The 15,537-nt window shown below is 31.4% G+C and overlaps 2 protein-coding genes across 3 annotated transcripts in view; both read right to left on the bottom strand.

Moving 5' to 3' along the window:
- The window catches only part of LOC123690939 (laccase-2), a 60,364-nt gene extending 57,099 nt beyond the window's left edge, over nt 1-3,265 (bottom strand). The window contains exon 1 of one of the 2 annotated variants that reach the window (XM_045635099.1): nt 2,988-3,101. In XM_045635099.1, the coding sequence (XP_045491055.1) occupies nt 2,988-3,084 (97 nt within the window). In that variant the 5' untranslated portion in view covers nt 3,085-3,101. Of the gene's footprint in view, nt 1-2,987 lie in introns of both variants that reach the window. The other variant, XM_045635101.1, reaches the window with a different exon arrangement.
- Nucleotides 3,265-9,637, bottom strand: LOC123690940. Its single transcript, XM_045635102.1, has 4 exons — nt 8,669-9,637; nt 7,592-7,753; nt 6,653-6,656; nt 3,265-3,483 (listed from the first exon to the last, which is right to left on the bottom strand). Exons 1-4 carry the CDS (start codon nt 9,635-9,637, stop codon nt 3,266-3,268), a joined length of 1,353 nt encoding a protein of 450 aa, XP_045491058.1. The 3' UTR covers nt 3,265.
- Nucleotides 9,638-15,537: the final 5,900 nt, after the last annotated feature.

Genomic DNA, 15,537 nt, shown 5'->3' on the forward strand with positions numbered 1-15,537 from the left:
GATTTCAATCGTTTTATTTTATAACGGTTTATATATGAATAAAATGTATGTTTAAATTACACTCTCAATCGGTGTGAAATCTTCAAATTAGGTTTTTAATATGAGATACATCTCGGTTTTTGAATGACGCCTATACCGTAATATAGAGCAACTTTTTCAGTGCGCTTTTTTATTTCATATTTTTTAGGTCAAATGAAATAATATTTATAAAATAAATAAATATTATCTACATATTTAGATTTAGATTTATAATTATTATTAATAAGCTATATTATTTATAATATTATGTAAACATAGATAACAAATATTTTTTTATCTGTTGACATAAGAACATAACCTGTCAAAAAGCCCTACATTTGCCGCCTAAGAGCAATTAACCTATAGAGTACTTGTATCGAGCGTATACAATTTACATATATTTGTTTCTCTCTATCTAAAGAAAACGTCGTATGAAAGAATGAGACAGCTATAGACAACAAGCTACGTTTCAACATAGTCATGGCACCATTTTTACTATAGGTACGTATTTAGATAGATAGAAGGTGATAGTGATGGGATGTGCTTCAATCGATAAAATCGTGAATGTATTTTGCATTTACGGTTTCGTGAAATAATAAATAATAAAAAAACAAAACTTATAATTAATTTCAGTTGAATACATTATTTGTTTAATCCTACGTATATAATAAATGCGAAATTATGTGAGAAGGGATATTACTCTTTTACTGCGGAACCGATTACAATGAAATTTTGTACATACACACATAGGTTAGGTTTTATCCCGGAAATCCCACGTGAACGGGAACTGTGCAGGATTTTCTTTAAAAACGCGGGCGGAAAGTTAGTACATTATAAAAGAAATTTTAAAACTTGAAATGTAATTTAAAATAAAGAAGGAAATGATGATAAAGTTAAAGGAGTGAGGAGAAAGGCACAGTCAGCATGAAGGAATCATGCAGCATTTTAACAAGTTAATAAAAGGACAGTCTTAATGAAAACATTTTCCTAACATCCTACTAATAAATCGAAAGTTTGTGAGGATGGATGTTTGTTACTCTTTCACGCGAATACTACTAAACCGATTACAATGAAATTTGGAAAAATTTCTTTTGATCCCGTAAATCCAACAGGAATGGGAACTATGCGGGTTTTTCTTTGAAAACGCATGTATATTAAGTATGTATTTCAATAGTAGTTTCTCATATATGAGAACTGTCATTTAATCAACCATTTAATTTTCACATAGTTACACATTTAAAGTAGGTAACTTATGTGTAAAAAATTTCAAAATAAAAATTCACTCTCTTTAATCAAATGTATTTATTATCTACAGGAACAAAAAAAAACATAAGCGTAAGATTGCACAATTCTTCTAGAGTATCCATCTTGATAACAAGTAGGCTCGAAATGCAGTGAACACAATATTGCAAATTGTGGCGGCGTCCAATCAACTCATGTCTCACGTTTTATACCCATTTTTTATTTAGCCCTGAAATCTAAAACAAAATGAATTTATTAATAATCTGAAAGAGAAATTAATAAACAACAAACGAAAACTAAAACACATAGTGCAAATAAAACAACCACGTGGTATGTTTTATTTTCCTGCGGTAAAAAATTTACATCTATTATTTGCAACAACAACTACATATAAATCTGATTTATGAAACAAAATAAATAAATCAACGTTAATATGAAATAGATTTTTTGTCATAAATCGATAATATACGCTAGATGTGTTACAACACTACGGTGGTAAACAAAATGCCAAACGTGATATTATTGTGACGTTTTTTAAAAATTATTTCATTATTTTATATTCCACAACCCCATAAAGTGGGTAAATGTTACAGTTACAACATAAAATTACAAAAAAGCGCTTGATAAAACCTTCAAATAGGTTTAAAACATAAATATTTATCAATTTGCTGAAAATCACTTACCGATGGAAAGATATTTTTACATTGTTTTTATCCAAAACTCCCATTCGACTAGTGATAGCCGGTTGCTAAACATACAATAGTTATTTTAGCACACTGACAAATAAAAAGAAACACTGTACACTTTATATTTTCTAAATATTTCGTTAAAAACACTTGACGCACTGAGCCCACCAGCTGGTTGGAAAACAAACTGACTGCCGGCGCGCTACGTTTGAAGACAGTGCAGATACTCTATCGCTATCTCAATCTGGCTTATGCTGTTATTGACTAAGAGTAAGTAGATTAGAAAATATGTATTTTGTTCTGTCTTAATATAAGAACTCTAGAGGTTAATTGCTCTTAGTTTGCCGCGCTTTTGACGTCATTTTTTTTCTAATTACAATTTTTCACATTATGTACCTACCTAGATTTTTCCGTGGACTCTTTATTTTTTTTTACAGGTACATCATGAATTTACAAAATATGATATATAATATCAAAAAGCGACGAAAAGAATTAGCGTCCATGCGTTAAATAATGGTTCGTTAATTTCAATACTTTATCGGTGGTTATGCATGTAATATTGACATCGATACGTCGCCTCGTTTCGAATAGTTGAGGTAGGTATCATATTTCCTACTTAAAATTTTAATTTATATCTAATGGTGAATAAATTATTAATGGTTTTATTTGTTCATGTGTTAATATGTGTGTGACAATATTTTTTTTAGTAAATATATCTTGTTCCCAAGTATGAAATAATTATACCTATGTATGTGCATTGTGCATAGGAATAAGAAATCAATTTTTATCGTTAGATTGTATTTATTCTAACGAATCTAAGGTCATGTTGATAGTGAATAATTATGTTAGAATCGAAACGTTGTTGTTATTATGAGCATGATATATTACGAAATGAGTTTCTAAATTTCATGTTATTCGGTAAAGTGAACGTTAACAACGAACTTGTGAACAAGGATTAATTATGAATCTTTCAGTGCTAATTTTATTCTTGTGCAATTTGTATTGTGGGAACGGTTTTGGGAGACATCAGGTGAAACTTACCTTTTTTCCTTTTGGGCATCACTCTCACACCGAACGCTTGTTCCGTCACTAGGCACAAGGATAGAGTCAATAAACAGTATCTGGCACTGCACCCCATTTTCACAATGTTCGTTTGCCTTCTTTGATAATACTATGTAGGCACTATGGTACCGCGCATTTGCAACACGTTAACAGCCCTTTAATCCGGTATCGCGTGGGACACGCGCGAACACACGAAACAAAATTTACTATGCCGATGCACGGCAGGCAGGCACACGGCTGTCAAGTGAACCGCCCGACTACCCTATATTTTGACTTGTAGCAATTTGGCAGTGCGAATTCCACTTGTATATAAAACCTTTCGCCGGCTCGGGGCGGGCGGTCATTGGCTGTGCGTCGGCTGCGCCGCGATCGAAGGTGAAGGGAGCTGGTAGTGGTACTCCCCCCACTCGCTGGCTGCAGCGGGGGAACGCAGCGCCAGGGTCGGCAGACACTTTTGCTATCGTCGGAGCGATAGCTATATGCGCTGGAGTGTACCGTTGTGCCCTGCTTACGTCACGACTACTTATCTACGTTCTCATGAATTAAATCTCTTAATTTTTAAGGTCATCGTTCACCATGAGATAGGAATGTAACGAAATAATTGTAGCACGATACAAGGCAAAAATGTACCTTTCAGTTTTCTTTTCAATGTATTTTGTTACTGCAATAATTTCGTAACATTTTTTTAAGTTCTAAACTAAATGCATTAATTATTTTTTATAAGTTATTCGTGAGTTCGGTGTATTTGTGAAACTACGGATCTTTTTGTAAGAGGCTTGGTATTTCTTTTTCCTGTGGGTGGAGTCACACCGGTTGTTAGTTAAATATTTAAACACTATTAATAATTTATTGTTTACCTTAATTTCAACACAAAGTTTCCAATAAATAATAATATGAAAATATAAGTAGACATAAGTAACTACTTGGAAAATATTAATTTCAAAAAGTGTCGTTTAAATATATCTATAGACATTCGGTCTACCGTTATAGACTTTTCATTTGCCTTAACCGAAATTTAATAAAAAGCCATCACGTCGTACGTTTGCACCACATTCATATCTAATAAAATATATCTCCTTAATTTCAATTATTATGAAGACAATCTGAAATAAGTATGGAGTAAAAAAGTTAAGAGAAACTCACAAATGTGAAAGTTAAATTTTCCAGTATCGTCCATATCAATTTTTCTGGTTCTATCGTATGGCCATACTCCATAAGTCTTTTTAGGAATGGACGAAAGGAAATGAAATAAGAGGATGAAATTAAAAACACCTGCAATTTTTTAAATTTTACCTTGTACCTATAGATATATATATATACATATATATATATATATATATATATTATCTATGCTATTAATATGTTTATTTTATACTAGATAAATAAGGTAGACATTATATCTAACAAATATGCAAATAATATTCAAGTTTATATATATTATATATTATATTCTAGTTTAATAATATTCACAAAATTTTAAATGTTAAAAGGAAACCTGTGCTACTATTTCACGAAAGTAACTTTACGTAAGAACACGGATTCTTATTGAATTTTTATATTTAAAATATTATTATAACTATTAAAGAGCGTAAAAAAAGTCGCGGAATGGCGTTAACGAGACGGAAATAATCTTGGCTGTTATGTAAGTACTGGGGCCTTAGCCAAACGGCAAAACGCCAAGGAATAGAATACGCTATCGATAGAAATTGACATAAGCGTATGATGTTTTGCATAAGGATTCGGTCACCCTACCAACGACAACGACGACCACGAACAAAATTTTCATCCAGTCGCAATTAAATAAAATTGTGCAAAACACAATTAAAAATGAAATTTAAGAATTTCCTGTCGTATTGGTGTTTGGAAAAAAAAATTTTGAGATCAATGGATAAACAAACAGGTTTTTCATAGAAACGGTGGCTCCTAGAAAAAAATGTATTTAACCTTTTTTATAGATAATTATATTATATACAATTTTGGTTCAGGTGATTGTATGATAAACTTACCGTCTCGGCGAAAAACGCAAAAAACCCTATTTCTTTTTATTAATTGACCTCGAATTTTTTTATTCCTGAGTACCAGAATGACGGGAGATTTTAATATTGATTTTGAACAAATTTCGGCAAGATTGGAACTTTGGTCGTGGTCGTCTGCGTCGTTGGTAGTGTGATCGAACCATTACCAAAATGTCATGAGCTTATGTCAATAATTAGCGTTAGCAGTTTCTATTCCATGGCGTTACGTACGTTTGTCTAAGGCCCCTGGAAGTCGTATAAAGATGCGTTAAGTGTTAATTGATCTACACTTTTATGGAAAGAGTTGTATGCCGATTAAAGTTAAATCAATACGTAGATTACGAACAATGGAAAGGCTGATTTATATTTTTAAAGATTTGATTTTGTAAGAATCAAAATAATAAAACTATTTATTACGTACTTTTCTGTATGAAATCCAACCGTTAGACTGAAAAAGGCAATAGCGTTAATTGAGATGAAAACGTGATTTTTCGTTTTCGTCTTTTTTGTATACTTTTTACATACCAAATAATATAAAATAATAACATAGTTTGGACCGTGTATGTATATCTAAGCTATATTATGTTTCCACTTTCCATAGTAAAAATTAATTTTATAATCATGATATTACTTAATTGTTATACAATTTTCGATCTAAATGTTTGATCGTTTACGTATTACAAATAAATAAATAAATAGTTAATTGGCAATAGTTTCTACATAAGTTGGTATTCGTTTCATAACTAGTAGGTAAGTATTTCAGGAGCATGTCTTTATGTTCTGATAAAGACAACAATAAAAATTACAACTGACTACTTAAATAAAAATTTAATTATAAAAAAAAAGTTCGTTCAAAAATGAACAGTGAAACAGATGCATGCATCTGCCCCATACGTCACAAAGGGACATAGGGATTCGCTTTATAAACATCAGTTTCGAAGTTATTTTAATGTTTATAATTATGTCTTAAATTGAAAAAGATATCGTTTGTTAATTAAGTTAACACTGAAAGTAGGTTTTTAAAGGAGAAACATATATAGTTAATAAGCAGACTTTATCGAAGCGTATATTTAGTTACGCTCTATGCAGCTACTTGAATATTAAACAAACTGTTAACGCTAGGTAGACCTAGAGACTATAATACCGATTTCACTTTTTTCAAGCTCTACTTTTTATATTATTTTAAGATAACTGCGTCATATAGAAAACGAACTGAATATATACAAATTATATAATTGTATTTGTGTAATTTATTGAAATTTATTTTTTTATACGATATATGCTAAAATATACAGAGAAATGATCTCACCTCATTAAAAGGTTACACATAATATTGCATACACCTATTTTTATAAATAGAAGGTGTTTAGGAAATAACATATAGAATTAATTTCTTAGCAGACAATGTAAGCTTTATAATTTTCTTGCATTTTGTACGCTCTCTCCTGTAGTCATAATACTTTTGTTGTCATGAGGCTAATTAATAGCTTCATAAATTTAATCGAAAGATTGTTTTAATGCTATAAAATAAAAAAAAATATCTTTATTGAGTACTTACAAAAATTAATACAGTACAATTACGGTGTGGCTCTGTCTTCCTAGCTAGGAAAATCCTGTGTTAAGGAAGACGTAACTAAATAAAATAGGTTATAACATAACTTAAAAATACAAATAAAAAACACCCAAAAATGCTCATATTATGTATTTCGCTTCGATTTAGGGAAATATCCCCTATGTGCCTCAAATGAACAATAATTTTACTGTAGAGATTAAATAATTGATAATTATGAGCCATGAAGATAAAACTGAATAAAAAGAACATAACAGAAAATACTTTTTCTTTGCCTGATGACAGGGGGATTTACTTAAATGACTATCGACCTTTATATTTAACGCTATGGTTGATATTTACAGAACACAGAAATCTCTAAATATTTTTATTACTTTTTGTTCCTGATTCTCTTTCCTAAATCTTTTATAAATTACTAAGACTAGAAAGGTAATCTTTTAAGAATTTATTACATGTATCATTAAACTTTTTCAAGTTCAATAAATCATTATATTTTCCTTCCGACTAACAAGTAATAACTAATAAGTACTGTATGCATAATGTGTTCTATTCGTTATGTTACACTAATTGACGATTAGTCACAGTTGAATTAAAATGCAAAAGAAATTGTTTACGATAGCTTAGGAAAATATATTTTTATTGTATTTTTCACTTTTTTAGGTACTTACTACGGAAAATTAAAGGATCGTTATAGCGGAAATTAATACCATCCACAGTAAAATTCCATTTATTTGTTATTGAAGAAACAATTAACGTAGGTACCGTGTGCAAATGTTGGTGTATAATTCGTTAAAGTTTAAACAGATAATATAGAATTATCGAAAGTGAAAAAGAGCATTTCTAATTTATTATGCAATAACATTAGACTATTACAATAAGACTTCACAAACAATGATCAAATACTAGTATAATTTCTTATCATTATTTATTACTATAAAGTGTAAACTCACAACTTAGCTTGTAATTAGAGTAAATACTGAATAAGACGTTTGCATAACAGATATAAATAGATTCATGTTGAAGTAGACCATCCCTTTACCGTGCAAAAGGAGGATCTGTTGGGATTTCGCAATCATAAATATGAGAAGATTCGTAATCTGTGGGTCTGCCCAATGCTCCCACTCTACAGCGTAAATATCCAAGCTTAGGTCTTCACTAGCCTGTAATAAATAAATACCTAGGTATAAATCAACGTTCGGAATATTACATAGGGGACCGTGTCATATAATTTTTGAAGATACCTTGCCATCTTCATGATTTCTGATCATGTAGAGCTCAATAATTCATCTTTTTGAGTTTTTGTTAATAGAAAAATTCTAAAATACATATTACGATAATAATCTTATTGTATACCGTCGTATAAAACATTTAAAAACATAATTTAGTAGTTATGATGGTTAATAAGCGTTGTAATTTGAACGCTGCAGAGCGTCTAAACCGAAAAGTTTCTAAATTATTTATTTAGCAAGAGTTAAGAATTCTTTGCTAAAGAACTAAATTCAATGTATTTTTTTGTTCTGTGAAAGGCGGGTCTTTGATTATCGCTCCGTCTAGCAAACAAAAATGCGGTCTAGAAGTACGTATTTATAAGAAAAACAAATTTCTATAAATGAAATATAAAAAGTGACTGAGAAGATTGACGCCCAGAGAGAATTAAATTCCATGTACACACTTACATGGTATTTCGAAGCTATCTATCATCTCACCATGGGATGCTGGTCTGCCCGATTTGTTACTATGGAGTTAGTTACATAGAAATCAATTGCCGCAGTATCAAGTGCAATTTTCCGAAAAATTTGAATAGTATGTACAAGCTTACGCGAGAGCCTCTATCTTATCATAAGGTTTATATCGGCCACGCGACAACAGTTACTTTCATAATAGTTTAATTTGAATAAAATTATGTTTTGGCTATTTTGAAAGCAGGAAGATTCCTACTAATTTATTCGGCCGGTCACTAGCATAAATTTATTTTTTTCTAAAATAAAAGTAGTTTTATGGCAAATTAAATATGGTGTAAGATTTCAAAATTTTAAAAGCAGGCATAGAGATGATGATTTTAAACCAGTCCTTACCTTTATCAAGTTACTCGCAAAGTAACAAGGCGTGAACATATGGGTCGCTGCGCTGATAGCAAATATAGTGTATTTTACGTCAATGTGATCGCTTAAGTATAATTGATACAGATTCATTGCAATTAAAAGCGACGTAACTAAAAATACCATAAATAGCCAACCACCATAAAATTCTTGCAAATCATTATAAAAATCGAGGGCTTCTTGGTGATCCTTTATAGCTTCTTTGACGCGTATTTTGAGCTCATCTCTGTCTTTAGAATCTTTAAAAGCACGATACATCTTGTGACTGACCAATTTTAATTTCATACAAAGGTGTGTCGTGGCTATGCAAAAGGATCCATCAAACCCGACAAAGTTTGGACATAATGTTATACATTGGACTATATTGTACCCGAACACAAATTCAAATAATGGTGTTTCAAATTGTTTATCTTCTAGATTTTTAATTTCCAATTCGTGCACCATGTATCGCTTACCAACGTCACTCTTGAGGCTCTCATAGATCGTTGCAACGCTGGCGTACATCGGAAACTGGGTACTCAATAGTAGAGGTATAACAATCCAACAAAACTGTCCAAGCTTACCTATTTTTATATATTGTTCGTATATCTCTTGATAATCTTCTTCTAATTCGTTACCTTTCAGTAAGTCATCCGTAATTTTTTGTAAGAGTTGGGCGAATATTTCTATCTTACTATTGACGTAGAAATATTTAAAAAAGAATAAAGAGGTAAGTATTCCAATTGATATGTTTCTCGTGAGGTTCACCAAATCTTGTGTTACTGTGCATTTATATAAGTACAGGAAAAACCAGTAAAGCATGAGTGAATTTACACCGACAACAGAGTAAAATAAAATAGCTCTCTTTCGGTAATTGCTGATGTTTGGATAAATGAGAGCAAAGGCTAAAGCGAATGCACATTGACGGAATGTTTCGTGAAAAGTTTTAAATTTTTGTTCAGTCATCGCTTTTTACTTTAGATGCAATATTGCACCACGTCGGCTTAGAACCATGAATGTGTGAAGTTCGAAGCAATAAATATGCGATGACGTTTTCTAATGGGAAAGCTTGGCATCAACATTAGTCGTAATCACAGGAAAATTGCTAAGCATTTTAGAGTCATTATGGTGTCCGTAATGATAGTATCTGGCAATCCTTTATCAGCGTTCCACATTAGTTAAATGAGTTTGAATTAAACACGTGATTATTTCGCGTAAACGCAAATTTAATATGCAAAAGTGGTTGGTAATTGTCTAAAGTTTCCACGACTTGAGGTGATATGTGGAACGGGTTTACTTCGCGTTTATAATGTGTGCCGATAAAACATATAACCCTATAAATGTTGTCTTTTTATTTCGTACTTTCGTAGTAACGAACGTACCTATTTTGACCTCTCTATAAGTAAATGATATATTTGAGAAACAAATTTATTACACTATGATTGTGTGCTCTTTACTATATTAAACGTCGATAAATTAGGCAATATTGAATAAACCAACTAGTTAAAACGTATTGCAATATTACGTAGCGAAATGAACCACTTTATGTCATTCAAAGTACACCGAATTAAGGTATAATTTATGGTTACATAATTATTTTGGGATACACACGTTACGACGAGAGTGAATGTGGTCCGGTTTTGATTTTTATTTTTAAACCCGCGTGAGAGAGATTTTGGACAGGATACCTACCTACGACTTCGTTACGAAACTTTTCTTGCTGTAATGACATATCATGCATTAAGAGGGCTTATTCAATTTAACGCAAGTCAAAATCTCCGCGATCTATTACGATAGATCGCGGCTTGCGCTATCCTTTTACTATGAACAGCATAGGTCCACAGGAGAGCGCCGAGCAACATGTCCTCTCTCTGGAAAGGCTCGCTGCCGACTGATTTTATTCGGGTCGCGCGCAGTGTTTTATAGTACTTTAAAAAAAATTGTAGAAAAATAATAGAGGTACCTTAGTTGATTTTTTAAATTTTATCTTATAAGTAAGACGTTCTTTTATTGCAATATGTACAAATTATATTCAACTAAGTCAAATATCTTGGTGAAAATAATCATTTTGTCGACTATAATTTCTAAAAAAATTCACATTGTTCGGATTTTAATTTCGTAAGTTAGGAGTCCAAAATAAAAAAATCTTTTAACTAACTATTTTAATAAGGATTTTAGCAGTTAGTTAAAAAAAAATGTGTGTTAGATCTGTCAGCAATTTCAGATATTTTTAGCTTCGAAATTGACACTAAAAGTGAAATCAAGTAATCATCGGCTCAGTTATCTTGATGGTATTCACAAATACTGTATTAATTGAAATAAACTCTTAACTAACTATATAGACAATAAAATTTCCTAAAATTATTAGTAATTCATATGTTTGTAAGATAAGTGGTTGATGGACAATCTGGTTTGGAAAATCACATATTTGAGCCAAACAGCGCACGGACCGCGTACACGGCCTTAAGCGTCATCCTGTTAACTTATTTAGGTGTGCAATTTAAAATTTGTTATATTCTATTCATTTTCATATGTATTTTTTACTTCGTTTAGTGTGCATTTTATCTAAGTACCTAAACAAATAGATTAATTTTGTTGGTCAATACTAAGAACATTTTTAAAGCAATTAACACAATTAATGGGGCGGCGAATATAAAACAACTAGACCGCCTCTTCTTTTTCTTAATTACTTGACTATAAAATTTATCGTTTTCGTAATTATTGACCAAAATGAGCAAATACAAACTACCGCACCCACGTTTTAAGTAATTATAATATAATTAATAAGATATCAAGTGAATTATAAAAAATTTAACCTTCAAATACATCTTCAGTGCTAATTTTAATTGATATAGGTACGTACTTATATTTCATCCAACAATACATAATGTGTAAAAACCATTCCGTTTTATGTTGTTTTTCTCTGAAATATAATTTTAACATGTTTACATTTATGAACAGTTTACACGGAGCAAGTAACTAAATATTAGTACTAATATTACGTTTATCCAAACATTTATGATTTAAAATTATATAGATTACTGTAAATATTATGATGATTTAGATTTTATGGATATATGATTGGATATATGATGATTTAAGGGATATTCAGTATTTAAAAACGTAAGATAAAAACGGCAAATCTATCTAGTCTACTAAAATCATCGGGGGAAAAAAATCATCAGTTCTACTGTGCATGAAAAGCCGATATGAATTTCTTTTACAAAACTACCAGTATAGTAATATTATATTAACCTAAAAAAGCTGAAACATACATACATAAACATACCATCAGCTACTACAATGTTTATACCAAATTATATAATTATTAAAGACTTATCAAATTTTAAAATACGTGGCAAGTAAGTTACTAACTCAATGTAAACTCTCCATTACGCGTGTAAATCATGTCATTGTACTATCTAAAACAAAGAACAAAAGGTTCATTTGATTAAAAGATAACAATTAATTTACATTGTTATGATTTTTTTGTGGTAATGAACTTTGTAAAACCAGAATGTGAAAAGTTTTAGGGGCATTGTGTTCAAACAATATCATATTCAAAACTGAATTATTAAAGTATGGTAACTTTCTATCTTGCACTAATCATTTCTTTTACAAGTATGTTATATTTTCATTTTAACGATGTAATTTTGGTGGGTAGTTGTAAATAGTAATTTGCAGACAGCTAGACAAAATTATAAGTCAGATATTAAAAAAAGTAGCTTTTAAAGGTCTAGGCAACGATTAGCGTCAACTCTTTGAACATTCCAGTTTGTTGTAAGTTTGCTGTTGATTTGTCAACTCTTTGTAAACTCGACATCATTTTATGTGCCATAAATTCGGAGAAAAAAAGATTGGATTGCTCTAATCAAACACTGCGTAAGCGCTCCATAAAAAGCGATCACGTCGAATTGGCGTAGCCGAGTTCATAGCGTAATAATTGGTGAAACAACACCACCTTCACGTCATCGGACCTTGCGGAGGTTCTATGTTAACTCATATGAGTTTTAAGCGATACCTTTCACCAGGACAACGATTAAAACATTAAGAAAATATACCGACAGTCGAGTGGACCGTATTTTTTTGTCGAAACCACCGTCATTTGCGAAATAGCTTTAAAGGCGCTCGTTAACGTTTTAAGCACAATTTTATAAAATATTTTATTGTAAGTAATAAAAACAACGAAGTTTTTTAAATTCATAGTCGCAGATTGTTTGTTTGTATTTTTTTATGTTAATCTCCACTTCTTGTATCGTCTTTAACGCACAAAGCCACGTAAATATGCCAAAGAAAGTAATGATCATTTTATCTATAATTGCCATTACAAATAAATAAACAGGCTCTGCCATTATCCAGTTTGTTATTAGTATATCTTGTTAGAATTAACATTCCAAACTGCAAGATTTATATAAAACATGACTAATGGATTAGCGGCTAAGAACAAACAAATAGGCGTAAAAACTGTACGGTTCTCGCGTAACAAAATTCCTTTATTTATTGCATACGACTTCGAGTAGACGTAAAAGTTTCTTGACTATCATCAATATACCTACTTATTTTTTTTATTTTCGTAAAGTAAAATCCTATAATGGTATTCCTAAATATATAATGGTATTTCCGTTTTTACGTCTTAAGGCACGGAAGACCATTCTGGAAAACCCATTTTACCAATCGGAGAAGAATGCAGGACGTAATTTTGAAAATGGAATTCCATATGAACTTTCATGTTGTAATTCAATATGAGTATCGTAATAATGTTATCTGTAGCTAGCAGTGTGTAGCCGAAGGCTAAATATATAAATTTTATTAACTCCGCTTGATTGAGCTGTGAGTTTGGAAGTAAAGAGTAATTAACGTCATGAAATGCAATAGTAGGTCTTTCTATACGATTTAGAGCCTACAAAGGTTACTATTATGGACGTGGCATGTCCACCGCATTCTGCGGGTAGTTATTATATTTTCAAGGTAAATAGCTCACTATATTTTGATCTCACGGCGCTGATAGTTGTGTTCGAATCTGATTTGAATGTTTCCATTATACAATTCCACCATACTTTTTATTTAACTGACTGCAACAATGTAAACAGCATAGCTACAAAATTTTAATGATTTTTTTATGGTAATGGTAAGGAAGTGCGCCGTTCGCAACAGAGTATAGGTGTTACCTACCAGAAAAAAGTTTACACAGAATGTAATAAATTACGATAAATTAAAAAATATTGAACTAATAAAATCTAATCTCAAAATTCTTTCTAATTCAAACCGATGTTCGAATCACCTTAACTTTTTAGCAACAAGAAAAATAGTGTCTTTTATTATTATTTCAGTACTATTGTCATTGGCTAGAAAGCGCATTCAACTGTTTCAAAATCTGTAATGACATCTTTTCTTCAATACAATATTTAAAGTAATTTCCAATAACACGACTTGTTATAATGGAAACAGTTTCCAATAGACACGGCCCGGTGTGTCGTGCTCCTAATTTTGGTAAGGTTAAGCACTTGTGTTGCGTGAACAGTTGGGAACAAAGGCCATGTCGACTATACTATTAATTATAGAATGATTAACGCAGTACCGCGGTCAATTAAGGGTATGTTAGTGTTATCCCACCAAAAACATTTTCATGTAAAATGTTGCCAAGACGAGCCCATATGACTCGCACTGTCAAAAACTTATCAGATCTCATGTAGAGCCAAGCTTCTAACACTACACGCCCTAACTCTACAAGGCCTAACTTCACAAACTCTACACCGTAGTCAAAATATGTGGCTTGGCCATTTCGCTACATTCACATCGGCGTTAGGTGAAAAATTAATTCACTGTTCATTACTTTTGTGTTATACAATAGTTCTTGTAGTAACGAACGGCCAAGCCACATATTTTGACTAAGGTGTAGAGTTTGTGAAGTTAGGCCTTGTAGAGTTAGGGCGTGTAGTGTTAGAAGCTTGGCTCTACATGAGATCTGATAAGTTTTTGACAGTGCGAGTCATATGGGCTCGTCTTGGCAACATTTTACATGAAAATGTTTTTGGTGGGATTTCATTTCTTTTTGTAAGTTGTTTGTAACAAAATTTTATATGTCGATTAAATTTTTAATTTTTTTTAACAAGGAGATTATTAGATTAGACCTCTAGCGTCATCAAAATTTAATTTGAAATTACAGGTCTCATACAAATTCCCATCCCCTAGTTTAAGGGGTTGGGGGATGAAAGTTACAAGTTTTATAATTTTTTTGTTGTTTGTGTGCTAATACTAGCTTACATACAAAATTTCAGCTTTCTAGGACATTAGGAAATACCTTAAGAATTTTGATGATCATCAGTGAGTCAGTGACGAAATTAGCGTTTTTTAGATATAAATAAAATCTGAAGTATAAAAGCTAATGTAATTAAAACTTAATATATTCAATAAGTTTGCTATTGACAATATATCCCGAAAATTTTGTTGATCTAGCATAATCCAAACCCAAGTTATGAGGGTTCAAAAAAACGTCGAAGCGCTTCGAGAAAAGGTAGGTAGTGCCCGTGCGCTTCGGTTGTTCGCTTGTCTCGTCTTGGCGGGGGCACTACCGTGCCCCCAGATTTTGTAATTGATTGATGCCAATTATATGTGGGGTGATAAGTTATGATCTACATGTGTTAATCGAAGTGGACAGTACTTTATATGCTAGAAAAATCAATATTCATTGAGGACAGAGAGAGATAGAGGTACATGTTTGACATTGAGTAACAGAAATACTAATGAACAAATCTATAAGAAATTTAATTTAATAGGCTTTTAATTTGGAATAGCACAAAACAGTACAGTAGTAAGCAGAATAATTATTATAGTATGTTAGTTCATGATAAGTAAATAGTAATATT

This window comes from Colias croceus, chromosome 4, assembly GCF_905220415.1.
Source record: "Colias croceus chromosome 4, ilColCroc2.1".
Classification (NCBI taxonomy): Eukaryota; Metazoa; Arthropoda; class Insecta; order Lepidoptera; family Pieridae; genus Colias; species Colias croceus.

Excerpts from the sequence above, each read along its gene's own strand:
- LOC123690940 (XM_045635102.1), bottom strand. The coding sequence starts at position 9,637 with ATGACTGAACAAAAATTTAAAACTTTTCACGAAACATTCCGTCAATGT. Across the intron at positions 7,754-8,668 it reads TTGCGAGTAACTTGATAAAG|GCTAGTGAAGACCTAAGCTT; the intron begins GTAAGGACTGGT and ends TATTTATTACAG.